This window comes from Haliaeetus albicilla, chromosome 1, assembly GCF_947461875.1.
Source record: "Haliaeetus albicilla chromosome 1, bHalAlb1.1, whole genome shotgun sequence".
Taxonomy (NCBI): domain Eukaryota; kingdom Metazoa; phylum Chordata; class Aves; order Accipitriformes; family Accipitridae; genus Haliaeetus; species Haliaeetus albicilla.
In genome coordinates, this window is record NC_091483.1 from 36347352 (window position 1) to 36375096 (window position 27745).

At 41.3% G+C, this 27745-nt stretch overlaps 2 protein-coding genes and 1 long non-coding RNA gene across 5 annotated transcripts; 2 read left to right on the plus strand and 1 right to left on the minus strand.

The window, feature by feature from the left end:
* The first annotated feature begins 996 nt into the window (after positions 1–996).
* TLR2 (toll like receptor 2) lies at positions 997–16785 on the plus strand. 3 transcript variants are annotated; one of them, XR_011325100.1, is made up of 3 exons: positions 997–1501; positions 14299–14366; positions 16656–16785. XR_011325100.1 is itself a non-coding variant. In XM_069785587.1 (3 exons), exon 3 carries the CDS (start codon positions 6845–6847, stop codon positions 9194–9196), a length of 2352 nt encoding a protein of 783 aa, XP_069641688.1. In that variant the 5' UTR covers positions 1155–1501; positions 3237–3304; positions 6837–6844; the 3' UTR covers positions 9197–9656. The 3 variants fall into 3 exon arrangements, 2 of the variants coding, with proteins under 2 accessions (XP_069641688.1, XP_069641695.1); XM_069785587.1 differs by lacking the exons at positions 14299–14366; positions 16656–16785 and adding exons at positions 3237–3304; positions 6837–9656 and having other exon boundaries at positions 1155–1501; XM_069785594.1 differs by lacking the exons at positions 14299–14366; positions 16656–16785 and adding an exon at positions 6837–9656 and having other exon boundaries at positions 1155–1501.
* On the minus strand, positions 11946–27745 carry RNF175 (ring finger protein 175). The gene is given in 8 exon segments (XM_069785610.1): positions 11946–12715; positions 13411–13500; positions 14347–14480; positions 16200–16320; positions 17962–18069; positions 18965–19086; positions 19088–19123; positions 27034–27745. Coding segments are annotated over 8 exon segments (879 nt in total). The 5' UTR covers positions 27163–27745; the 3' UTR covers positions 11946–12576.
* Positions 16889–20674, plus strand: LOC138685710 (uncharacterized). Its single transcript, XR_011325103.1, has 3 exons — positions 16889–17001; positions 18899–19018; positions 20369–20674. It is a non-coding gene; the product is annotated as an uncharacterized lncRNA (long non-coding RNA).

The following is a 27745-nucleotide window of genomic DNA, read 5'->3' on the forward strand; positions in this document are numbered from 1 at the left end:
TGGCTAGTTACACCAGAGTCCATATCACCATGCACAGATTGGGGTTTATTCAATACCTGTGAAGGAAGCATCCTGGCACCTTGCACAGTGACTGTGGTGAAACCCAGAGGAATTAAATCACTGTTGGGTTTTTTTTTCTTAGGCTTCTTTCTCCCTGTGAATGCTTGTTTCTCCCTCCATGGACACCACCATGTTCCCGTCTACCTACCCACAGAAATAGCTGAAGCCTCCATTTGTGGGGTGTAAGGATATGTTTCTAATGAGTGGGCTAGATGGTGTTGCGGACTGGCTCACTTCTTGTTTCTGCTTTTCTACTTTGCACAGCACGTTTAAGTAATCACTGGGCCATGCAGCCCTTATAGCTCTACATACCTTCCTTTGTACCTGGTGCAGAAAATCACACTGATAAGAGACAATTCATCTTTCTACTTCAGTATATCTCCTAGAACTACTGTATTGCTCTTCACCAATTATAAAGGGAATTTAAACAAGTAAGTAGATACAGGTGTTTATATTAAGATAGCTGGTCCTACCCTGAGTGCTTGGAGTCACAGTTGTGGATTTCCTGTACTTCAGGTATTTTTGTGGAAACCTGAAACTGTCTCTGAGGGCATGAAGTTAGGTGTGGGTTTCTCTAACTAGGCACTTCCATGCTGCACTTTGCTTGTGTTGCTGGAGCTTAAGTACAGGAGAGTCTAAATGAATCTTTATTAAACTTTATACATGCAATTATATTGTGGTGAAATACCAAAACATTGGTATATGGACTGAGTGAGTATTTGAAAAATGGGAAAAATTGCTTATACACACGTGCCTGTGTGTTGGTATATATGTATATATTCATATATATGTATATCTGTATACATGCCTATGCATATGTATATATTCACACTCCTGTGTGTATGTGTATACATATATACATGCATGAGATGATAGTTTATGTGGGTGTAGCCTGCAACACCACTTTCAGTTCTACTTTCCTGTTATAATTATATCTCTAGGGTTAGTTCAAAGTCTGCTACAAAAGGATTTTTCTGTACACTATCTTGGAGCAGAATAGCTCATGGGCTAATCAAGGCTGAACAGGTACATGATGAGTGAATCATCTGATAGCAAACACTGAGCATTGATAAAACAGATTAGGAGACTGTGTGCCTAGGGCTAAGGAGGAAAATACGTCTTGCTGGTCATTTCAAAGAGAGTGTGAGAGAGAGAGGTAGGAGAAGCCTTAGCTTTCACACAGCATAGACCCAGACTTCTGTGGGTCAGCACATTTAAAAGGACTCATAATGTTACTGCTCTTAATGCCTATCAGATCTCCTAGGTGGGAATTCCCCTGTTTACATAGCCAAGCGGAGATTTGAAGTGGGAAGGAAACAGCAGCATAAGAGGAAGCTGGGTAAAGAGCAATCAGCAAGAGAGAGATGAAACAACAGAAGTTAACTGGCATGGAGGCACCGGAGCTGCAGCTGACATCCCTGGGAATCTCTTCTGCACAGAGGTGAGTCCGCAGGCGGGTGGAGGCTGGAGGTGCAGGGAAAGAGAGTGGAGCTGCAACGCCAGAGCAAGAAGCAAGGAGGGAGCACTGGGAAGAGGCCAGCTAATCTCTCCCACCGAGTCCTTCTCCTCTGCATGGGGGATTCAGGGTGCTTGGGGTGGCTGGGCAGGGGCCAGCTCCCGCAGGAGTACAAGGGCGGGCAGGGATTTCTGGCTCCAGCAGAAGTGGAGCAGGCAGGTGCAATCGCAGGCAGCCGGCAGGGCAGCGTGGCAGGCAGGCAGCAAAAGGAAGGTTCCCTGGGAAAGCCAAGACATGCTGATGGGAGCAATGTCTTTCAGGAAATGAGAGAGAGGAAAGCAGCAAATGAAAAAGAGACAAGTTGGGTCAGACTGCAATTTCTGCCCAGTTTCTTTGTGGGAGGGTGCCTTGTATGTGCTTTGTCCTGTTTGCATGTTGTCCCACTTGTGTGTCGATACTGGCTGCCCAGGGAAGGCTGGGCATGAAGGTGGTCTGCGTTTGTGTTAGGAATTCAGTCAGGAAAGAGCTCATTGAGCAATGGTCTCAGGGCAGTGGGTCAGCTATCTCCTCACCTAACTCTGCCCTGTTGACATCCTCGGTGTCAGAAACAAGAAGAGGCATGCTATATATGTACATGCGTGTGTATACACATACATTCTATTAAGGCAATGCTCATGGGTGATAGTGAGGACATATGTAACCCACACACAAACAAGTGGAAAGCAGGAGCTTTCCCCAGTCTGCTTGTGGGTCAATCTCTTCACCAACCAGTGACCCTCCTGCTGCAGACTCCATAGCACTGCTCAAATTTATCAGCCCTCGTTTAGCTTGGTAGCACTCCCCAAGCTAGAATCAATTTGTACACCATTGACACACCTTACTGTCAGTTACATTAGCCTTTAGCATTTGTTAGCATTTATAGAACCTCATTCTGTTGGCACTCATGGTTTTGTTTAAGAATATGTCCATATTTGCTCAAATACTTCTACTCACCCGGGCCAGGGAAGATAAACCTGAGCATGTCTGATGGCTCAGACCCTTTGTCCATAACCCAGAAACACTTTGAATGTCTAGTTCATCACAGCATCTTACGGTATAAGGGCATCTGTGCAAGTTTCCATATTTTTAGCTGCATTTCAATCTCTATGTGGCTTTTTTTCTTCCCAGCACCACAGGGGAAAGTGATTCCTTGGTAGGGCAATGATATTGTGGACTGGGGCTATACTTCTGAGTGGGTGCAGAGAGGCCTGAAATGACCCTGTAAGTCAGGGTCTTAAGCTGAATTATTAGACATAAATGGGAAGGGGAAGACATCGGCTGAAAATGAATGAGGGTTGGAATGGGACTTCCCTGAGTGTCTGCTCACACTACAGATGAGCAAAGAAACCTGGAAAAGATGCTCAGGGAAGTGACAATAAAGAAAAGCATCCTGTACCACCAAATGGGGTTCAGTCCTGCAGTCCCTGGTTGGTTTCAGGCTGGTAAGGTGGAGCCATTAGACTCGGCTGATATTTCCCATGCTGTACCTGCCCAGTTCCCTTCTGTGCTGCCATTTTTCCATCTGTAAATAATCTCCCCATAGACAGATTTTGATCGGCCAGGTTGCCTGGTTGTTTCTTTTTCTAACACTAAGCATTTTGATGGCAACTTTAAAAATACCACATAAATGCGTTGCTTGTGAAACTCATCTTACTCATAGCTTTGCTTCTATGGCCTACAGCACTGTGTTATGCAGTCAGACTTGCAAGACCAAAAAAGTCCCATAAAAGAGCCTCAGCTGTACAGCAGGTGAGTGTAACTACAGATCACAATTCTTTGGGTGGGATTCACATGGACAAATATCTAGGTATCTAAACTGTGATGCTCCATTTTAAGTCAATGGGGTCATTTGTCTTGGAGTCATCACATCTTAATGTGGGTGTTCAAGAGACATGATGTGAATTGCTCCTAAAAGTTATTATTTCTCTCCCATTGACTTTGGAGGACATGGTGGGTAACCAGCTCACCTGTGGGCATCTAAAGACAGGGAAGAGGACTGTGTCCTTCAAGACCCAAAGCTCTACATCAGAGAGAGACAGAGATTAGAGGAAAATAACACAAGAGGTCAAAATGTTTATAGTCCTTCAGGTGGGAAGAGGTGGAATGATTGAAAAAATTACCCACAAATTTTCCTTCTCTCCCCATATACCCCCAAAATCTCAGCTAATTCTGCACCCTTTGAATAATTTTAAGCAACTCTGGCTAAAAATAATGCAACTAGATGGGTAGGACTTGTCTGTATGAACTTGTCTGTGTGGGTCAGCTACTGTAAAACAAATCAGAGTATGAATTCAAAGTACAGTAGATCTTCTGCACAGAGTCTCAGTGGGATGACTGAAGGAGAAAGTACTTCTCAGTGAGCCAGTCTAACCCCACTAACCTGATACAGAGCCCATGCTGATCTTTGGGAACCTGTTCATTGGCCTCTTTGGGGTTGGTTCACTCTTTTCACCATCAGTAAGATACCTACTGAGGTGGAGGGGGGGGTGTGTGACACACTGGGTAAAGTTATACTTTAAAAGTGCTCTTTGATCCTTGTCAAGAAAGCATAAACAAAAAAAGGGTTGTAATTCAATGCGTAATAAGGGTTTTGAAGGGAAAACAGCCCTCTCGGGCTTCAAGAATTGTTTCTGGAACTCCTCAGAGGGACAGAAGAACTAAAGTCACCTTGGTGGGAGTAAGGACAGGCTGGATATTGCAGCAAGTTCTGTAACAGAAAAAGCTGCATCAAATCAGTACTATGAAAGGCACAACCATGAGAGGAAAGAGAAGTGACACGGGATCCACAGCTGTGTGGTTTCTCTTGAATCATTTCAGTCCAGAAGATGAGGAACAGGCTGTGGGGCTGGAAAAAGCTGATCTAGTCCACCCAGCTGATCTGATCTGCAGGAGGCTCCAAAAGCCCCTGGCTCTTCCTCATGGCTTGGCCTGAGCATCCCTCTGCCACAGAGACCCAAAGCAGAAAAAGCCATTGGCAGAGGAGAAGGATGTGGCAGGAAGAAGGAAGAGCTAAGAGTTGGTAGGTTACAACGGTCAGTTTTCCCAGCTCAGATTTCATTAGCAAGTATCACACAGATGGCAACATAACGATGGCCTACACAGATGCGTGGATTGTCTGGCTCATAGTTCACAAATGAGTTTCACTATGTCTAGTGCACACAGGTGACTCATGGGGGGTTACAAAAGTGACCCAGCCTTGGATTGCCTTGAGGCCCTGTCTCTCTGCAGAGACGACTCACCGGGGGCTGTGTAGACAGCTTAGCCCCGGGTTGTCCGATAAGCCCTAAACTAAATAGGGCAGTGGCTGTGCCATTCAAAGAACCAAAACCTGAACCGAGCCTTAAAATCCCCTGACAAATAGTACACCCTGAGTCTCAGTCCAACCACTACTCAGTTGCCTGAGGAAGCAAGGTAAAAAAAAAAACAACTGGAGGGTTTCAGCTTCAGTTTCAAATGACAACCTTGTGTATTCAAATAATCACAGACCAGCAAAGGAAAGATAAGGGGAAACTCCACTCAGATATACATAATCCATTTAGGCATATATCATAATCCACTCAGACATAGTCATACACACCATTCCACAAGTCAGGGGATAAAAACTCTAGGATTTAAGTTGGAAATCGGGGAGTCACTTCTCCAACTGTACAGTTGGCTTGTGAAGGAGAACCTTCCCCGCCTTGATCAGGATGCTGGTCGAGGTAGCTTCCCTGGGATTGAGAGCCCATACCTGGAGGGGTAAGGGAATATTGTTTATGCTTTAAGTTTGTAAACACGTGTGTGCTTGTGGTTGTCTGTGAATTGGTTGTAATAGTGTACTACTCTTGCTTTAAAAATTGCAATAGTGCATTCCTCCATTGTATCTGTAAAACCTGCAAGAGTGGTCTGTTAAGTCTGTAAGTGAAGTTCAAATAAATAATTTGCTTGAACCTTGCAGTTAAGTCTGTTAGTGAAGTTCTAGTCGTTTGCCTGAACCTTGCAGTTGTCTTTTTCCGCCACAACAGACATCCAGGCAAATATTTATTTCCCTGCTCCTAGCACATTTACAGTCAGAATAGTGAAAGGCAGATAAAATGAGGAAAGGGACTGCAACATATGCAGGCCTCTTCTCCCTATTGTCAGAATTGAGATTAGACATATGCTTGAAATGAGTGTGAAATGTGAACGTGTTGTGGTTTAACCCCAGCTAGCAACTAAGCACCACACAGCTGCTCGCTCACTACCATCCCACACTGGGATGAGGGAGAGACTTGAAAAAAAAGTAAAACTTGTGGGTTGAGATAAAGACAGTTTAATAGGACAGAAAGGGAAGAAGATAATGATAATAGTAATAAATGCAATAATAATAAAGAAATAATTAGAATATACAGAACAAGTGATGTGCAATACAATTGCTTACTACCCCCTGCCTGGTGCCCAGCCAGTCCCTGAGCTATGGTGTCCCCTGGCCAACTTCCCTAGTTTATATACTGGGCATGGCATCACATGGCATGGAAGATCCCTTTGGCTCATTTGGGTCAGCTGTCCTGGCTCTGTCCCCTCCTAGCTTCTTGTGCACTCTCAGCCTCTGCTGGCAGGGCAGTATGAGAAGCTGAAAACTCCTTGACTTAGTGTAAACACCACTTAACACAAACTAAAACATCAGTGTGTTATCAACATTCTTCTCAACCTGAATGCAAAACACAGCACTATACCAGCTACTAAGAAGAAAATTAACTTTATTCCAGCTGAAACCAGGACAGAACATCACTATCTCCCACAAGACGCTGACTCTTCTCGATGTAACCAGGATTTAAAACACATACAGGAGACTCCCTGTAGTAAAAAATGAATATACAAAATAATATTCAAAGATCGAGAAGAAAAAGACCTAAGGTGGGGCTAAGGGGGGGATGTATGGGGACTATTTCCTAAACAGGCGAAGGATCAGATTAGTAATAATGTCGTGATTATTCAGATGCTTAGCTGAATCTGCAAAAGATTTGTGCAGCTGTTAATTGATTTGATAGTCCTCATTCCAAAATCAGAAACCACAGGAAAAAAAAGAGTGAATTCAATATACGTATCATTTAACAAATGGTTCTGGAATATTTGTGTACAATATGCCATTTTTGACTAATTTTTTCATCTCTGAACTGTGTTGAAACCAAATATATTTCTAGTGCCTTCAACGGTAAATGTTGACAGAAGAGTATGTTATGCTTTAGATATATCCAAATGTATCTTCCTCAAAACTGGAACTTTCATGTTATATTTGCTCTAACTGTATTTCATATTTTAGGCAAAACAATGACTACACACACCTGGCAAGTGTGGGCCATCTACATGGTCTTAGCTGCAAACCTCTCTGAAGAGCAAGTGCTGAAGCAGGCTTGTCCTTCGTGCGATGCCACTCAGCTTTGCAACTGCTCTTCCATGGGCTTGGACTTTGTTCCCCCAGGGATCACGGGCAAAATCACAGTGTTAAACCTGGCCCACAATAGGATAAAGCACATCCGATCCCAGGATCTGCAGCAGGCTGTGAACCTGAGAGCCCTGCTGCTGCAGTCCAATGAAATCAGCTCCATAGACAAGGACTCGTTTTGCTCCCTTGGGAAACTGGAGCTCTTGGACTTATCAAATAACAGCTTGGCTCACTTGTACCCTGCATGGTTTGGGCACCTTTTTTCGCTCCAGCACCTCCACCTTCAAGGGAACTCCTACAGAGACCTGGGGGAAAGCTCCCCCTTTTCTAGCCTGAGGAATCTGAGCTCTCTCCACCTGGGCAACCCGCAGTTCTCCACAATAAGGCAAGGGAACTTTGAGGGCATTGAGTTTCTTGACAAGTTGTGGATTGACGGTGGCAATCTCAGTCAGTATGAGCCAGGAAGTTTGAAATTAATTAAGAAGATAAATCACATGATCATAAACGTAAGAAGTATTAATATATTCTCAGCAATTGTCATGGACATTCTGCACTCTGTCACTTGGTTAGAAGTGAGAAAAATAGCATTCAGTATACCTGCTGAAATGCAACTATTCAGAGTTATGTCGTCTTCTTTTGCAAAGAAAATTTCCTTTAAACAGACCTTATTAACAGATGCTACTGTGCCTGAGATTGTCAGCATTTTAGAAGACATGCCACAGTTAGTGGAGGTGGAGATGATAGACTGTAGACTCTTGGGAACTGGACGATGGCAAACACATATTAAAGCAAACCAATCACATACTCTTAGAGTTCTGACAATAGAGAAATTATCTATAGAAGAATTTTATTTGTTTACAGATCTTCATGCTGTGCAAGGTCTACTATCTCTTCTTACCAAAGTCACAGTTGAAAACACCAAGGTGTTTTTGGTACCATGCAGACTTTCACAACAGCTTCTGTCATTAGAGTATCTTGACCTTAGTGCAAATTTGCTCGGAGACCAGAGTTTGGAGCATTCAGCCTGTCAGGGTGGTTGGCCTTCACTACAAACTCTAAATTTAAGTCAGAATTCACTGAGTGACTTAGAAATGACGGTTAAAAGTTTGTCTCATCTAAGAAACCTAATTCTCTTAGACATTAGTCAAAATAATTTTGGTGATATTCCAGATGTGTGTGAATGGCCCCAAACCCTGAAATATTTAAACCTCTCCAGCACTCAAATTCCTAAACTAACGACTTGCATTCCCCCAACGCTGGAAGTTTTGGATGTTAGTGCTAACAACCTGAAGGAGTTTGGATTGCAACTCCCATTTCTCAAAGAGCTGTACCTTGCAAAAAACCAGCTGAAGGCCTTGCCTGGTGCCGCACCCGTTCCTAACTTAGTGGCCATGTCAATCAGAAGAAACAAGCTCAACGGTTTCTCCAGGGAAGAGTTTGAGTCCTTCAGGAAAATGGAGCTGCTGGACGCCAGCGACAACAACTTCATCTGCTCCTGTGAATTCCTCTCCTTCATCCACCACGAGGCCGGCATAGCCCAGGTGCTGGTGGGGTGGCCAGACAAGTATGTCTGTGACTCTCCACTGGCAGTGAGAGGGGCGCAGGTTGGAGCCGTGCATCTCTCCCTGATGGAGTGCCACAGGTCCCTCGTGGTGTCGTCAATCTGCGTCCTGCTGTTCCTGGTCATCCTCATCCTCGTGGCCGTTGGCTACAAGTACCACGCGGTCTGGTACCTGAGAATGACCTGGGCATGGCTCCAAGCCAAGCGGAAGCCCAAGCGAGCCCCCCTGAAGGACATCTGCTACGACGCTTTTGTCTCCTACAGCGAGAACGACTCTGACTGGGTGGAAAACATCATGGTGCGGGAGCTGGAGCAGGCCTGCCCCCCCTTTCGGCTCTGCCTCCATAAGCGGGACTTTGTGCCTGGGAAGTGGATCGTGGACAACATCATCGACTCCATAGAGAAGAGCCACAAAACGCTCTTTGTGCTGTCCGAGCACTTTGTGCAGAGCGAGTGGTGCAAATACGAGCTGGACTTCTCGCACTTCCGCCTCTTTGACGAGAACAACGATGCAGCGATTCTCGTCCTCCTGGAGCCCATCCAGAGCAAAGCGATTCCCAAGAGGTTCTGCAAGCTGCGGAAGATCATGAACACAAAGACCTACCTGGAGTGGCCTCTTGAAGAAGAGCAGCAGGAGATGTTTTGGTTTAATTTGAAAATAGCTCTAAAATCCTAGACAGGGACATTAAAGAATGAATATGTAGCAAATGTACTCTGGATTTTTTCCCTTGCCTGTTCATCCCATCACCTATCTGTACCTTGAGAATAGAGAGCTGAGCTACTGTAAATTCTATTACTTGCTGTGAGATTATTTTGGTTTTGTAGCTGTGCTCATGAATAATTTTACTGGTTTGGACTGGAATAGAGTTAATTTTCTACATAGTTGCTCCTGTGGTGCTGTGGTTTGGATTTGTGACCAAACCAGTTTTGATAACACAGGGATGTTCTAGTTATTGTTGAACAGTGCTTGCACAGTATCAAGATCTTTTCTGTTTCTCGCGCTGTTGTGCCACTGAGTAGGCCATGGGTGTGTGATAATTTGGGAGGGGACACAGCTGATCCCAGCTGACCAAAGAGATGTCCCATACCATATAATCTCATGCTTGGCAATAAAAGTTGTCAGAAAGAAAGATGAAGGGAGGACTTCTGGAGTTAATGGTGTTTGTCTTCCCAAGTAACTGTTATGCATGATGGAGCCCTGCTTTCATGGAAATGGGTAAACATCTGCCTGCTGATGGGAAGTAGTGCATGAATTCCTTATTTTGCTTTGCTTGCGTGCAGCTTTTGCTTTACCTATTGAACTGTCTTTATCTTAACCCATGAGTTTTCTCACTTTTACCCTTCCGATTCTCTCCCCTGTCCCACTGCGGGGGGAGTGAGCAAGCAGCTGTGCAGTGCTGAGCTGCCTTCCGGGGTTAAACCACAACAATTGTCTACACACATTAATCAGCAGTGTTAACAAAAGCTGTTTCATTTAAATATTTAATGATGAAAAGTTCTTTAGATATACAGCTATGTAGTTTATTTATCTTTATATTTGCAAAAGCTTTAGGAGAGAGCCTGCCTAGCCAAGGGTTCTTCTGCATTCTTTGTGTAAACCACTTCTAATCAAATGCAATACAAGTCAGTTTATGCAGCAAGGCTTTTTGTCCTAGCTCTCCTAGTTAGTGGATCTAAGGACTAATTCTCAGCAGTATTTCACAATCACTGTATGTTAAATGTCCAGATCTCCTGTGGATTGTGTCTGCAAGGCTTAATGTAAAAATGTGCTTTCACACTGCAGTTCTGGCTGTTGTATCATGTATATTCTATGGCAGACAACTTTCTCGGTGAAAGACACCTATGGAGGATGATTTCTGTCTAGTTTCATTGTACCATATGTGGGAATAGATGCTTCAGAGTAGGGTCCAAATACTCCTCTGACTTGCTCAAATGGAGTTTAAGCTATTCTCAGCTAGAATGTGGGAAACACTAATATATAAGTAGTCTTTGAATCCAACACCTTATTCGTCTCTCTGATCAGCAGCATTAGCAGAGGCCCTAAAAGGGTGTTTCCTACCTTTCTGCTCTCTCTGTAAATGTAGTCCACAAAACCAGAGGGGGTAGAGAGCATCCCACCTCAGACACTGTGTTTGCTGTCAGCTGGGGCCATGTTTTCTTGAGAAGATTGCTGGGACAAGGCCTCTAATTGCTGAAAAAGTGGAGTAAATGGGAGGCACTGGCACCAGGCTCTTCCTTCAGAGATAATTTAAAAAGAAAGGGTTATCTTGGGTGATACTTGCCTTGCAGCCACAGGAAATTTCAGATGAACCCTAACAGCTTGAACCTGGTAGGCCAGAGGGACAACTAACTTCTGGATAGGCACAGTGTAGGACATTTCCAGGCATGGGCAGAAGCAGATCTTAAAGGCCTTCACATGGAAACACCTACAGGATTTGGCTGTATCTGTGATGAGATCATGTCCAAGTTAGTGTTTTTATTGTTGCATTTTGGTCTTGGGCATCTAACACATACAAAACCTCTGTTCAAACACCTCAATAATTGTAATTGAGTTGGCACATTGGAAGTCTCATCTCACAACTAGTTACCTGTCACATTACTGCTTTTAGGAAGTTCTTCTCCACACAGCCAATGTGTCAGTGAGAGCAGAAGTCCCCCTGTCCTTTGCTTGCCATTGAGAAGTCCGAGGACAAATATTCTTCCATTACACCCACAATTAGGCAACTCTGACAGTGTAACGCAAATGAATGCTTTATTTATGCATTTTTGCATATATGAATACAGGCATAACTCATTATAAGAATTAGTAACTTTGCTACTTCATCTAAGCAAATAAAGCCACCTTCTATGTACTTAAGATTTGCTCTTTCTTTCATTTACTTAATGTTTTTTTAATTGCATCATTTCCTATTTTTAGCATCTAAACTTCACCTTCATCAGTAGATGGCTTCACACAATCTCTGCTTTATTCTCATATATATATTAAAGTGTAAATTAAGCTAATCTGTATTTCTGATTTCTAATAACAATGTAAAGATTCTTAAAGTACTGACCATATTTCATCTGAGTTCGAAAGCTACTTCAGCTAGGCTAGTTACCTTTTAAGACTAGCTTCTCTGACTCCTAAGCAGAACTGCCCATTCTTGCATAAACATGCTGCGTTTCAATTACTCACAATGTGGCCAGCGTAGTATACATGTCAAACATTCGGCTGCTAAGCAGCAAGACTTATGCATCCATTTTGATCTGGGTTGTTTTTGTTGTTGTTTTTTTGTTAGTTTGTTTGTTTTTTAAGGCAATAGTAACATATGGAATTGGTGGTTAGGGATTGTAACTTTGTCCTCTGGTGTTTGAGAAGCTGGTTATTGGAAGTTGGACCTTTTGAGCATGGTGACAGTAAGTCAAAGAGGACTTAATATAGGACCTCCACATACAGGCCAATCTGACTATCAAGCACACCATAAATGTTGCCATGGTTAGTGCTTTTCGGAAATGGCCATTGGAAGATGTACAAGTTACAATACAACAGCTCTTGAAAGAGGTGAGGTAAAAAAAAGCTAATGGTGATCTTGTATTACCTGACATTAACCAAATGAACAAAATGTTTGAGTGCCGTTTTTCAGAATTTGCTGTACACAAAGCCATTATTTGACTTAAAATTCTCCTTATCTGCTGCACAATTTTCTGTAGTCAGAATTTCAACTGGAAGCGACTACAGATATATTTAATAATGAAACAAACTTAAAATATTTCTTTTCCCTTTTTAGGGAATATTCATTCTAAGAAATAAGTCCCGTCCCATGTGTCCCCCCTCCCCCCCAGCGCAACCTTCCCATTAAAGGCAGCGTTTTCTTTTAATTCTTACTTTGAAAAAATAAAAAATGCTTTAATAGCATGCTGTACAGTCTTACTGTAATGCAAAAAGAAGCACTACTCTGCAAAAGGGTGTATAGCATACCAGAGTTCAACCAACTGCTATTTTCTCTAGTCTTTTAAAATTAAGTACAGAATATGCACATTATTGCAGACAGGTAAATATCACACTTAGCATTCTCACTAATGATCTGAGTCCTGTTTTAGAGCCAGTGAGTAATTAATGCCTTGGACGATGCCTATAACAACTGATTGCGAAACCACCAGATAGTAGAGCCAGTCCAAAAGTCATCCATACAATATGTGTGCATTCCTACCTAATCTGTTGTTAAGGAAACTGGAGACAAAATGCAACGATAGGTAAATCTTGGTGTTTTTCTTAGCCAGAATCAAAGAAAAAGTATTAGGTTAAAATTTTGAAATGCCTTCTTTTCAATTAACAAATTAAATATGCTTCCCACGTATGGTTAAATTGGGCTTCAAAAAAGTAAGCCAAACTTTGCTTCAACTCAAGCAGGTTTCTACAGATGCAGCATCAGATCTTCAACTATTATTACATTTGCTAAAGGAAAAATGTTGTTTACTAACACTAAGAGAAGGGGGAAAAAACAGCACTTGTTCTGAAAGTGGATTATATCAATTTTGTTATTGCATTAAAGAGCAAAATCCGCTGCGTGGTCTTTCTAAAACTGTGATTTACATTCTTTAAAATGTTCCTCTCATTATACAAATGATTTCTGGATGTCTTAAAATCAAGAAGGAAAATATATATGCACTTTTTTTTTTCCTAGCTTGCTTGGGGTCTTAGATAAGATAAAGCCAAACAGAGTTATTATCTTCCCTAAATATAATTGTTCCTTAATAATAATCGGTTTTCCATTTATTTAATATGGCCATCTCATCCCTCCACTGCAGATCAAAACAAAACAAGAATTAGTAAGTAATCAGGCTATGGTTTAGAAAATCCAAATCAAAAGCACACTTGTTAGGGAGAGGGTATGGATTACTTTATTTAACATCCTCTTCAAATCAACTTTCTCAGGGCAGTGTGAGCAAGTCTGGTTTTTGCCAACAATGCACCAGCCACAGATGCAGGATTCATGAAACCTGGTATCAGGTGCATTGTTAAGGGATCTTTCAATTATAAACAAGGCCCAGTGCTTACACCTGCAAACCTAGTCAAAACGTCAATAGATAATTTTAAAGACTGATTATGGATACTGCCTTGTTTTATAACTGAGCAGTTTCAAATTACTGAAAATATTTAGAATTTTTAGAACTATTGTAAAGTTGAATCCAATGCCCTGCGCATCCAGACTGGTATTCATATTTTCCAGCTCACAGGAAGCAAGGATACTTTTATGAACTGCAGAAGGGGGTAATTAGTGACATTGTTCCAGCATGTATGCCATACCTTTCATTTTAGTTTCTGGAACGCAAAATGCTGAGTTGTTTGATACCTCTGAGTATGAGACACTGGGTCTTCTGTCAGGCTGTAGAGTATGTATGTGCCATCATTTGAGAAGGGTTCCACATCTGCCTTAAAACTACCTAGCAAACACAGCCCCAGGTATAGCTGGAAGAAATCCTCTGCAGTACATGGGAGCCTGAATTAGCAGACCTGACCTATGGGTCAGCATGCCTTGTCTAACATACTGCCAGGCACACCCACGCAGGCTGTGCACAAAGTACCTGGAAGGCAGATTTAGGCCTGAAACTGCAGGGTTATGGCCACTCTTGCATTAGTTTGTCTGTCAAAAAGCTGCATGGCCTCAACTTATGTCACAGAACTGAAATATATTTCATGGTCCTATTTTTTACTTTTGTGCTATGTTGTTTCTGAATGTGGTTTTGGTTCTCTTTTTTCTTGTTATTTATTGTCATTGTTATTATTTTTTAATGCAGCAGAAAAGAGGAGAAAACAACAGTTCCGTAATTGCATGGAAGAGATACACATGATTACAGGACAGCTGGTAGGTATTTTCGATGATCCTTTCTTCATTTATATCCACAAAAATTTTCTGTGTGCAGACTGCACAAATGTTGTTGGACAAAGTTCTTGTTGGTATGCCACTGATGTTGTAAAACTGTCAAGATCAAGTTTACAGGAAAAAAAATCCAAAGAACAACAAAATATTTGCTTAGAGTCAAGATGCATATACACATTTTAGATGCCATCAAAGATAAGGGCAGCAGGAAAATGGGTACAGTTGTCTTAGTTTACTAGTGCCAGGATGCACAGTTACCAAGAAAGAATTAAAATCTTATTGCTGATGCAAGAACTTTAGCAACTGTCTGCTCAATTTTAACTAACTGGGACATAAGAGAATTGTGCTGACATAATCACCTTATTTGGAAAGGGAAGATAAAAGCTATAAAAAAGAAAGGGCAAGAAAAGTCTTTCACAGACTTTGGGGAAGGAAGAAGCTTGTCTTCCTACGGCAATTAGGAAAGTTATGTAGTCTCTTGCACATAGGGACCTGCCTGTTGGAAACTCCAAATCAGACCCTGGCGTATGTCACTGGCTATGTGGTGGGTTGACCCTGGCTGGACGCCGGGTGCCTGCCAAAGCTGCTCTATCACTCACCTCCTCAACTGGACAGGGGGAGAAAAATACAATGAAAGGCTTGTGGGTTGAGATAAGGGCAGGGAGACATCACTCACCAATTACTGTCATGGGCAAAACAGACTCAACCTGGAGGAAATTAGTCTAATTTATTACCAATCAAATCACAGTAGGGTAATGAGAAATAAAACCAAATCTTAAAACACCTTCCCTCCACCCCTCCCTTCTTCCCAGACTTAACTTCACTCCCAGTTTTCTCTACCTCCTCTCCTCCAATGTCATAGGGGGACGGGGAATGGAGGTTGTGGTCAGTTCATCACACGTTGTCTCTGCTGCTCCTTCCTCCTCAGGGGCAGGACTCCTCAAACTGTTCCCCTGCTCTAGTGTGGGTCCCTTCCATGGGGTGCAGTCCTTCAGGCACAGACTGCTCCAGGGTGGGTCCCCCGCGGGGTCACAATTCCTGCCAGAAAACCTGCTCCATGGGCTCCTCACTCCATGGATCTGCAGGTCCTGCCAGGAACCTGCTCCGGCACGGGCTTGCCATGGGGTCACAGCCTCCTTTGGGCATCCACCTGCTCCAGTGTGGCGTCCTCCCCGGGCTGCAGGCGGATATCTGCTCCACCGTGGACCTCCATGGGCTGCAGGGGGAAAGCCTGCCTCACCACGGTCTTCCCCACGGGCTGCGGGGGAATCTCTGCTCCAGCCCCTGGACCACCTCCTCCCCCTCCTTCTTCACTGGCCTGGGGGTCTGCAGGGTTGTTTCTCTCACACATTCTCACTCCTCTTTCCTGTCTGCAGTTTCTGTTGCACAGCAACTTCTTCCCCTTCTTAAATACGTTATCCCAGAGGTGCTACCACCATCGCTGATGGGCTCGGCCTTGGCCACAGGTGGGTCTGACTTGGTGCCGATTGGCATTGGCTCTGTCGGACACAGGGGAAGCTTCTAGCGGCTTCTCACATAAGCCACCCCTGTAGCCCCCCCCACTACCAAAACCTTGCCACGCAAACACAATACAGGCTACTGCTTCATTAAGGCTATTCTTCTAATCATAAGATTGACAAGGGAGTTCAACAGTTTGTCCATGGCACAAGAACAGCTCTCCTCAAGGAAAAGTGAGGTTAGTTTACTGCAAAAGTATCCAGTAGACCTTATTCTTACGAACCCAGCAGCACAAGAAATTCAAGAGCTCACTTCCAGTCCTTGCAAGTCGTATTCAGGATGATGATCCCCAGCACTTACACTGATGTTGGGAGCCATGTAGTCAGAACAAGTCTCTGCAAAGTCTATTCCCATCATTCCATAGTACAGTCCATAAAAAAGCAGTGTCACAGCAAAATCCATGGAGTCATCAGACTCCATTCTGTCATGAAACCACAAAAGGGTACTCAGGTGAGACTGTTCTTGACCAAAACACCAGCATAAAATATCAACAAGATTTTTACTCCAGATAGCTCCTGCTTCCTTCAAGCTGCAAGTTTAGTTTCATTTTCTTTTGCAGCAGCAGACACCCTCATGCTTCAAGTATCAATATGCTTGACAGCAAGCAATGTTGAAAGTAGGCTATGAACCGCTTTTGGAGCCACAGCTACTCAGCTCTGTTATAGGAAGGCCAAGGTGACACATTTTCTTAAAGAAAGGGACTTTGCTTAGAGTCTTATTATACAGAACAATTAGATATATTTCATTGTTTTGCAGAAGCAACAAGATCAGCCAAATCTCCATCAAGTATAAGATGCCAGTCAAAGAAATATTAAGTTTCTGTAGCTGAAAGAGCCCACTGTCCTCCTGAATACAAATTCCTCAGAATAAAATCTTTGCTAAATTACAGCAGGTAGTATTTAATGCCCTGCCCCCCCCCCCCCCCCCCCCCCAAATTCCAACCCAATAGCGTCTGCAAAAATGTTAACATCTTTTGTCATCTCTCTGAGATTTTGTGTGTTACAGGTCTTGGGAGATTGCAACCTGGCTAACAAATACTCATAAAACTGGAGCTTCTCAACATTAAGAAGGACTTGCCATTTCTGCTGCAACAGGGCACAAAGTAAGAACCTTTAAAATAGAGCTAACAAATTTTGTAGTTATATCTTTAAAACACACGGGGCGCGGAATTTAGCTGGTTAAATAAAATACTTCAGCAGAATAAAGCTTAACGGTATTGGTAACACAAGACTGTTAACTTTCTGCCAAGAATTTTCCATCAGAGCTACGTACTTTTGGGTTGATCAACTATACAATGTATGGGCAATAAATCTGACATTTAAAGGAACAGCTGATTTACGTATGTGCAGTATCTCCAATACCTCCAAGAAATGTTGGACTTAACAGCAGATGCATTATATCGTTGATCTACATGCTCTTGAGGAATCACTGGAATTTCTGGTCACACGGCACCTCAAACGGTCCAGCACAGTAGCTCTGGGCTCCTAGTCAGACAGAGATCCTGGACAAACCGAGGCAAAAATTCTAGCTGGATTAAGAGGTTAGGTCGAGAATCATCTGGACATATGGTATTGTCTTTGGCAATAGTCAAAATAAAAAGTGGAGAACCTCCTAGCAACAATATAGCCTGGTAAAGTGGGAAATCATAATTATCAGAAAGAATTATAATGTGGTTTTGATATGAATGTGCTTATCTATTTTTATCCTTCACGTCAAGCCTTTTTATGTCTCATCTCCTTCAGGTACATAAACTCAGCAGTTAAATTAGGGGATTAAATGAGTCAACACAGTGGCTGTATGAAGTTTAAGTTTTTCCCCCTTCTCTCTTCACACTATGAACACAAGTTTTAAAATGACTAAATGTGAAACTTCAGACTAACTATGCAATAATAAAAATCAAGATGTAAGAGAACCTACAGCTACACAATGTAAAAGGGATTTCATATGTTGAGGTGGGTGGTGAAGAGACCAGCCTGGAGCAATTTCACTGCAAACAAAGTAAAATCTATCAAATAGGAAATCATAACAGTTGCCAGTCCCAATTTTACCTGAAGATACCTACCTAAAGAATAAATTAAATCCAAACAGGGTAAACATTATGGCTAGATAACCCACAATCCCAATTGCATAACTCAGTTTATAGATCAGGAGGAACCATTTGTAGACCAACCTATGGATAAGTAAGAGAAAAGAAAGACTGCTCAAGACCTTGCATATTTTGCAGAGTGCCACATACATAGCTTATACTGAAGTATACATATAAATTCAATAGAAGTTTTACACTTCTGTATTTCTCCCTTACTTAAAGGTGAATAAAAATGTATAATACAGGAAGAAGTACAGGGGAAAAAAAAAACAAACCACCCCTTTTTGTTTTGCTTCAGTCTTCACAAGAAATGGTAATTGTCAACAGATTGCTAACATAATTAAAACTAACAGCTGGGAGTATTGAAGCAGGGAGCATAGACCAGACAGAGGACAAGAACAGGTAAAAAACAACTGAGGTAAGTTAGATATAGTCAAGTCAGTATACCACCAATGAAATTTATTTAAAATACTTAAAAGTTAGGAGAAGCAATCTCTGAACCATTAACAATTGTCTTTGCAAGCCCAGGATGAAAAGGCAGAGTTTCAGAAGACTGGAGAAGAAAGAATACAGACCTCTCTTTGGGGAGGCAGAGGGGGCTCTAAGGAATAAATTCATAGACTATTTGGTATATATACCAAATTGAGCTCTTCAGGCTCAATAGTAACTAGGATGACTGCTGATGGTAAAAGTCTGCAGAATGAAAAACCAAGATGGAACTGATGGAATGAATTTAATTTTAACTGGTTTAATTCTTTTTCATTTGAATGTCATGTTTGATAAACACTGGTTTAGAGGAACTTATTCACACTGCAGTTGGAAGATTCCTTCAAATTCAACTGCTAATGGCCCTTCTTGTAATCTGTGAAGATTTGTTCCAGGGAAATTCTTATTTGCTCTTCTCCTTCTACAGGTTTCCTTTAAGAAACAACACCAAAAAAACCCCAAACAAGGCAAAGCCAACAAAAAAAGGATGTACTGTGGTGTTCTTCCCAAGAGAGGCTTGCAGGTTGCTCTGAAACTGATGTAACTGGTAATAACTGAGACCATTCCCCCCATGGACAGGGATTTCCACCAGTAAAATCTGACAGTGAAATAAAGAAAGATGAACAACCCACATCTGCAGTGGCGTGACTAACTGTTGGCAAAACTGAGACAGTCGTTTCAAACTAATGACATACTATGGTTCCATTTTGCATGGTTGATTAACAGATTGCCAAACTGTAAAACTCATACAAAAAACTGACTTGTACAGCATCTGACACAGGAGGGCCTTTGACCCTGGAATAGCAATGTTAGTCTGCCTTGCGCCCTGTAAATAATTAGTAATCCCACTGGAGTAAATGGTTATAACACTGAGATACAAGTCAGCAGACCCCCACATCCTATCCTCAGAAAAACTAAACTATTGATAGAATTAATGCTACTGAAAAAAACATTAAAGTTTGTTTTCTAACTCAAATTATAAATGGTGACCACAGGGCTAAAGGTTTGGGAGCAAATTTTCTGAAATCGGTGGAGGCAGTTTGGCCTTTAATCCTTGGAACTGCTCTTACAAACTTTCAGAAAGGCACATTTGGCTGCATTAATTTGGGATGCCACTCAGTTACATAACCACGCTACTGAAGGTTTTTCTTAAAAACTCTTTCTACAGTACAGCAAAATGCTGTGGCTTAAACTTTTAAGCCTTTTTTTCTAAATGAAAGTATATTAAACTTAATATGTATATTTCCTTGAATTGCCCACAGTAATGAAATATTCTACTTCTTTTCCAATAAGCAAATATTTGAAACCCACTGAAGAGTCAAAAGCCCTGTAATGTCTGTTCATTCCACAATCACATTAATAAACCATGGATTTGGGATTGTGGAAGCCTGATGATGACAAAGATAAAGCAAGCCTGACTTCAGTATGTGTTTGTAGAGTTAGTTCCTGCATCTTTACAGAAAGATTACTGAAAATAAAAAAAAAATCTGAGGGGAGTTGGTTTTCAAATTTGTGTTTGGCTTGGGGAGGGGGGATTTTTTAAAAGCAAACAAAAACCACAATCCATCTAGAGTAAAAAGCTATCTCTATGGAGGATGAATCTCCTTCCTTAACCCAAAAAGTAGAATTCTGAAGGAATGTGTGTTACTCCCTGTGAAACATAACACAGTTTTGCCACAGATTTCAACTGAAGCAGGAGTGGATACTTCTTCTTCTCCTAAGAAAAAGGAGAAACTCTTAAAAAAAATCCCCCAAACCCTAGAAAGCATACAACTATTGAGCAAACTGGTATTTCACAAAACATGTTTAAATAAATTAACAGACAGAAACATGTATAAAAGATAATGACACAGCATTGTTAGATTACATCACTGTTACGCACTTCTCCACCTTGCAGCGCTGGCTTTACAGGACCACAGCCTGCTGCTTGTGACCATGAAAGCGCCCGAGCTCCTGCCGTGCCACGCAGCCCTTCTGGCACGCCACAGGTCAGTGGTCCCTACACATCCCTGATTGCGGAGCCTGAGGTGTCCTCGCCTTCACCTGAGGTCACCAAAGGCTACCCATTGCCTGCCTGCCTTGGCTACTGTCCAGCATGATCCCTCTCCAATTGCTTACATACTGTGGGTTGCTTTTTTTTCAGGAGACTGAAAGTAAAGTCTGAATTTAAGTGGCAAAGCCAAAACTGAATGGGCACACATCTTCAGAAAAGTAGCTACTTTCTAATACAAATCTATAACAGAACTTTATTATCGTGTTAACTGCAAAATGAAATGCTAAGTAATTAAAAAATGGTATCACAACCTTCACTTGGGTGATGTTGTTATCAGATCAATTGGTATAATCGCTTGCAGTAATTGTTTCAAATTTCCTTATTGATTTTTGTCTCTTCCAGGTTGTTAATTTTAATGCTATTACCTCTACATGAAAAGCATTTGTATTTTGTCATGTAAATGAGGACAAAGATAGGAATTGAGTAATACAGATGAAAACCCCAGTACTGATTTATTATTAATACTGGAAGGTCACCATCTGGACAATTCCATAAAATAATACATCTGCATTGCTGCTAAATGGGAGCTTTAACATCTGGATCATATTATTCCAAATTTTCCTCATCCACCCATCATAGCAAGAGGAATTTCCTGACAAATCAGATTGCTGCCCAAAGGTAAAATGTTTTTCTCATTACCGTACTTTAAATGAGCTCAAAAAGACCTAGAAGTGAAGTCAGCATCAGCATCATAGACAACTTTTGCATTTTCTAATTATGCAGATTAATTAGGTCATACAAACACCAACTGAAAAATGTCTATCTGTCCTCTGCTTCCCTCACAACACTTCCCCCATTCTGAGCGAGTAAGAATGCCTGTCACCAGCAAATTCAACAGAACAGCATTACTCCACTATCCTTTCCATCTTATAGCATATGGTGAAAACTGCCTACATAAAGAAAATAACTGTGTAATAATTAGATTTATTGTGAGAGACTGACCTTACCAGAACTTGTTAACTTGGCAATGCAAGCTAACTGCCCCTCTAAAAATCTAGGTTCTTTTGATGTAGATTTTGACATATTCAAATACTCAAAAACATATGCATGGAAGAAGTAATAAATCAGCTGTTTGGGTGTTTTTAAGGTTTAAATTAATATGCTTATACTTGATAGTACATTGGAAATTGGCAGGGATTTCTATATTAAGTAAATCAACCAACCTTATTTTCAAGATTTGCCTTGTTACTTAGGTATATAAATCAATGCTGCCATAACTATGCTGCTTCATTTTTCAACTATATTCCAAAGTAAGTTCTCATATATATATACACACACAAGATATATAATCAGTAAAATGGGCAACCACCTACAGGACCAGAAGTAAGGCTTTTGTCTTTCAGATTGTTCTGAGACCATGACAAATCTGCCTTTCCATCTGTCAGATATTTTAAGATTTCTATTATGCCAGGGGAGAAAAACTTTGTCCACATATATCATATTTCTTTAATTTTCATCAATGGGAAGCTTCCAATGGCAAACAAATTGCATTACAAGAATCAGCTGAGTACCTGATAGTCAGAATTTCCTTTGGGAAAATATGGGGTCAGAACACTAATAAGATTTTTCCTTCCTCCCCCATTTGATATGCTAGACTGCTGGCTTTGTGTTGAGAAAAACTGATAAGATAGGCTAGAACAGGATAGGAATGGCTTTTCAAGGATAGTAATTCTCTGACTAGCATTCTTGCACCTCACTGAGTTAAAGGAGTGCAAAATTTGTGAGTGACATGGAGAAATGAGAGCTGTATCTGAACACAGATGCAAACAAATTGAAAATCAGGTTTTTACAATGTAAATTAGCAGAACACAGGCTCCATATTTATTTTTTAAAATCTCAAATAATGGTAACAAAATTCTCAAAAGTATCTGAGAAACAATCATTTTCTATAATCTGCTTCCTCATCATCTGAAAGCTAACCCCAAACTGTCAGCTACCATCTAGAAGAAAAAAACACAATTGTCAGAGTGGCCTACATTTTATTTCAGGCCAAGACATGCTAGAACCTCTCCCTCTCCCTCTCCCTCTCCCTCTCCCTCTCCCTCTCCCTCTCCCTCTCCCTCTCCCTCTCCCTCTCCCTCTCCCTCTCCCTCTCCCTCTCCCTCTCCCTCTCCCTCTCCCTCTCCCTCTCCCTCTCCCTCTCCCTCTCCCTCTCCCTCCTCTGTGCTGGGATCACACCCATGTTACTTTATACGTAGCCATCTGGTGAAGGGCAATCTCTTCCCTCTTGCCAAAATTATCCACAGCTGAGCCTTGGCTGCCTTGCTGCAACTTTTTTGCTCTTGCCTCTTTGAAATAGGAGCCTTCCCCAACATGCCTTTTTTTTTTTTCTTCAGGAGACAGTTTACATTCTTGATAAGCCTGGATAAGGCTCTTTTGGAAGGTACAGGCTGTTGCTGTTGTATCTAGTAAGTAGTCGCCGCTTTTTATTTTTTTGGTCTTTTTGAGCAAGCTAATGAATGTACTTTCCATTTAGGGCTGATTTTGTGCTCCCTTTGACCTTTGTTTCCTTTTTCTTTCAAAAAGAAACAAAACCTTTCTTTTTTATATGTTTGCAAAGCACTTTGAAAGGGAGGGTGGGAGTCAATCACTGCAATCCTTTGCTTTATTTCTACTAACATGACTGTGCAATTCTCTCTGAGCTCTTACTATGTCTGAGAATAGCATGAGTATCCAGAGCAGGGATGTATACATGCCAACACCCACCATGATCTCAGAGAATCAGACAGAAAGGTTTGTCACCTGATGCTGCCTTCCAAGCCATGATATGCAATGGAGGGCTCGCTACTTGTTTCATTGATCTTTTGGGACAGAAAATAGAAAAGAAAGCGGCTTTTGATTAGAGAAAAAGAGCCTTAGGTTTACCTCTCCCATTGAAAATAATGTGAGCTACCTCTTTGTCTGATCTCCCTTCTCTAAAGATGCAAGTATGTTGTTACAGGCAGGGGAAAGTGTTTGGTTTCTTTTCTTCAGTATTAGACACTGTTGCGCATAACCTATATGCAAAGTCTACAGGCATAAACAAAGTGGTCACAAGCTGGATGGCAAGTAAGAGAAATGTATAAGCAAGCAAAAGTAGAGGGCTGTTTTCTCTTCAGTGAGCATGTGGTTGTTTTTCAAATTTTGACTTCTTTAAATGTTTCCTATCAAATCAAACATGAATGCAAGCATAATAACTGCCACCTGGAAAAACTGTAATGCGGAAGTCTAGACCTGCCTGTACTTAGGGGAGCAGTAAATTTTGTTGTTGTTGTTGTTTATTTTTATGTCACATAGACCATTTCCTATATACATTAACTAAGTTGTTTAAATCCTAAATGTGACCATCTTTCAGCTTCTGCTCCTAAATCAGGTTTCCTTATCTGATACAACAATGTATACTAGTTATTTTTTATCTATCATGCATAAGGATCTCATTAATCGTTCAGATTAGTATCTTAACGTTTGTCCTATTTGTTAGTCTTCAAAGTACAGTGGATCAGATTTTGGCAGTTACTATACTGGTAGAAATTTGTAATTTTAATATTGCTGCATGACATGCTTTTAAAGAAAGCAAGCTAATGCAATGAGATTGACACTGTGTTCAAAAACTATACAAAAGTATCTGGACATGAAACAGGAGGGCAGTTATATCTTAATACACAAACTTGTAAGTTATTTTGGTGACAAACACTCTTAAGCTACCTAACGTGGAATAAATGCAATAAACCATCTACGGGCAGAGACCCACTGTGAGTAGTGTTCACTATTATGAAGTAACTTCATACACAGATAGATTGTAGGTGTGAGAATATATTACTCTCCCAACTAAACAGACCGTGAAGCGGAACTGCTGAAACTCAGTGCAAAGTGAACTTCAGCTTCTGGTGCTACTATTTTTACTGAAAGAGGCTCTGCTTCAGTTCCTTTTTTACTGGAGAAGAAGGCCTTGCTGCAGCAACGCAGCTATGCACTGAAAACTGAGGCTCCAACATACTTCTGGTGCAGATATTTTGTTTATTTTAAAATGCACTGCAAAAACACAAAGACCATCACAGTCTTATTAAAGTCTTGTGATGGTTGTAGTTGTACTGGAGTCTCCCTAAATTAGACTAAATGCATTTAAAAGTATATTTTTGCCATATTGGCTATGTCACATTGTAGGTGTGACTGGCTCCTGTAAATTAATAGTTGGGAAGGAAGCTTCAGTTGCTGAAGACTAAGTTATGCAAGTAATAGGACTGTAACAACTGTAGGCTATTGGCATTTTTGACAGAGGTTAAGTCTATGTAGTACGCATTAACTAACTTTAAGTACTGCTAAGGAGAATAGTGCCAAAGCAACAGAGTGCATGCTTCTTAGACTCCCACAGGCTTTCCCAGGCAGACAGGGACTTTCCCAGCTGCTCATTATTGTATGCATACTTAGGTTCAAGTGTGTTTCAGCACTGATTCAATACCAGTCTCATGCAAAATATTTTCAATGGGAAACAAAGACATGGACAGTCTAAGTGAATTCAGTCACTTCAGTGTTCTGTTCTTTATTCTAAATGTCTGTTGAAATCAGTGAGGCAAAAATTAATAGGAAAGAAATATTTGAAAAGCTCTGAGCTGAGATGCTAACATGAACATAACATGATTGAATCGTACAGCAGAACTGGTCTAGAAGAGAAGTTAAAGAGAACATAATGGTAAGGTAGTATTGTGTATGATTATACCATACGTACTTAGGTATTGTGTGTGCTCAGGGTTAGGAGTGTGTGTGTGTAAAGGTAGAGAGTGACGTGAAGTTAAAATCCTCAATGAGCTGTTCTACCTGTGACTTCATTAGACACTTCACCTGTATATATGTTGCCATGACGAACATGTCATCACTGTTCCTAACTCTGTAAGTATAGCTGAAGAGCCTGCTTCACAATGTCTGTATTGCAATTTTATGCCACTGTGAAAGTCCACCAAGAGTAAAGCTGTCTGTCGTGGTTTAACCCCAGCCAGCAACTAAGCACCACGCAGCTGCTCACTCACTCCCCCCCCCACCCAGTGGGATGGGGGAGGGAATCGGGGGGAAAAAAAAAAAGTAAACCTCCTGGGTTGAGATAAGAACAATTTAATAGAACAGAAAAGAAGAAACTGATAATGATAATGGTAACAATAATAAAATGACAATAGTAATAATAAAAGGATTAGAATATGCAAGTGATGCACAATGCAATTGCTCACCACCTGCCGACTGATGCCCAGTTAGTCCCCGAGCGGCGATCCCCCCACCCCCATTCCCCCCAGTTTATATACTAGACATGACATCACATGGTATGGAATACCCTGTTGGCCACTTTGGGTCAGCTGCCCTGGCTGTGTCCCCTCCCAGCTTCTTGTGCCCCTCCAGCCTTCTTGCTGGCTGGGCATGAGAAGCTGAAAAATCCTTGACTTTAGACTAAACACCACTTCGCAACAACTGAAAATATCAGTGTTATCAACATTCTTCTCATACCAAACTCAAAACCATAGCATTATACCAGCTACTAGGAAGACAATTAACTCTACCCCAGCTGAAACCAGGACAGTGTCTTAGATCAAGCTGATTTTATATCCCTTACTAAAACTAAAGTTTCTGTAAATTGTATCAAGGTTTCATCCTTTAGTGTTTAACAGACCTGTCAAATCAGGGGGTATGATGCTTCAGAGTCTGAGGAGTAATTGTCAAGAGATAAAGTATTGATCGTGACAGTTATTATTGATATCACTGCTATTAAGAAGCTCAATTACCAAAAATTGGATTTCAGTCTACAGGTGGCTTAGGGCACTCATCAGCTGATGAAGATGGAAAAGCTAAGAAGCTGCTTGTGTGCTTAAATTCTGCCTGTCTGACATACCTGTGTAATCCCCATTATTTGTTTAACATTTCCTTAAAACTCACATTGTCTTTTTAAGGACTGGCCCTTTCTGAGATGCCTAACTTTATAAAAAGTATTGAATAGGGAGGTCAGGGGTGGAAATCATGTCACACTAGTTTTCTCAGGTTTGCAGGGAAGCCTGTGGTAGAGGAAAGGAAGTGAGCTGAAGCACCATAAGCCCCAGTTTTAGCACCTTAACCACAAGACAAGCTTTCTCTCTAATTAGGCATGTGTACAAGTAACTTGATGAATAGGGGCCTTGGATTCCCTCAGTAAACCCTCTGTATCATTACTTCAGCTAGGTAAGGGGAGTGATTTTATTCTCCTACCTAGTCCATTATTAGACAGTTGTTTGAAAACTCAAAGCCTTTTCCTTAAAAGCTTTAACCTGCTAAAAACTGACCACAGCATCAGTATGCATACACAGAAAATAAAATACAAGTTGTTTTTTCTTCCTACATAAAAGCTACTCTCCACCTGACCAAAAGCCGTGGCTCACTGTTCTCCACAGAGGCTCAGTTGTTTTGCTAGATGTAAACTCTTAAGAGTATGTCATGACTTCCAATTGTTACCTGAGAAAGATGATGTTTTAACCACTACAGTTCCAAAACTGCTGTCTTTCTGACAAGCTATTCACATTGTATATTCAACAGTGTCTTTGCTTCCACTGAACAAGCACAATCATCTGGGCAACAACCAAGGTTGCAATGAGAACAAGAGCCATCTCCATATGTGTTGCTTCACAGCCATGGTGCTTTGCATGCATCTTCCAATGTTGCAACCTGAAAAGAAAATATGCATGCTATTAAAAAAAAAAAAAAAAAGTAGTCTAGATTGATTATATATACCTAGAGGTGACAGTAAGCCCATGTATGAGAGATACTTTATGAGGAAATAGGTTAATGTTGCTATGCATGAAGATATAACAAACTAGATGAGAATACTTGGTCTTTGTAACTGGAACTATTATCCTGAAAAAGGAAATGTAAAGTAATGGGCAGAGAGTAGTCTTTTTTTCTTTTCTTTTTCTAGTAACTCAGTACTGAACGTAAATACAGTCACAAACACATAGTGCTTATGAATTTTAAGCAGACATTACATAGTCACAGATCTGAGTCCCACATAATCTTTTAGCCCAAGGTAAATGCAGAATCAGAAGAGGGCTTAAAACCCTGTTTCACCTTCCTTCCCTATAAAGTGAGAACTGTAGCTGGCATTTGTCTTCCTTCTAGAGTTAATGAAAGTTTCCTTGAGCCCCAAAGAAATGAGGGAATTGTTTTGGAGCTATAAATCAGCCTCCTTCATAACTAAAGCTGAGCGAGCTTCTGTGTTAGATCGGAGCCTCATGC

Bases quoted from the DNA above. Each gene is read 5' to 3' on its own strand.
- TLR2 (XM_069785587.1), top strand. From the start codon at position 6,845: ATGACTACACACACCTGGCAAGTGTGGGCCATCTACATGGTCTTAGCT.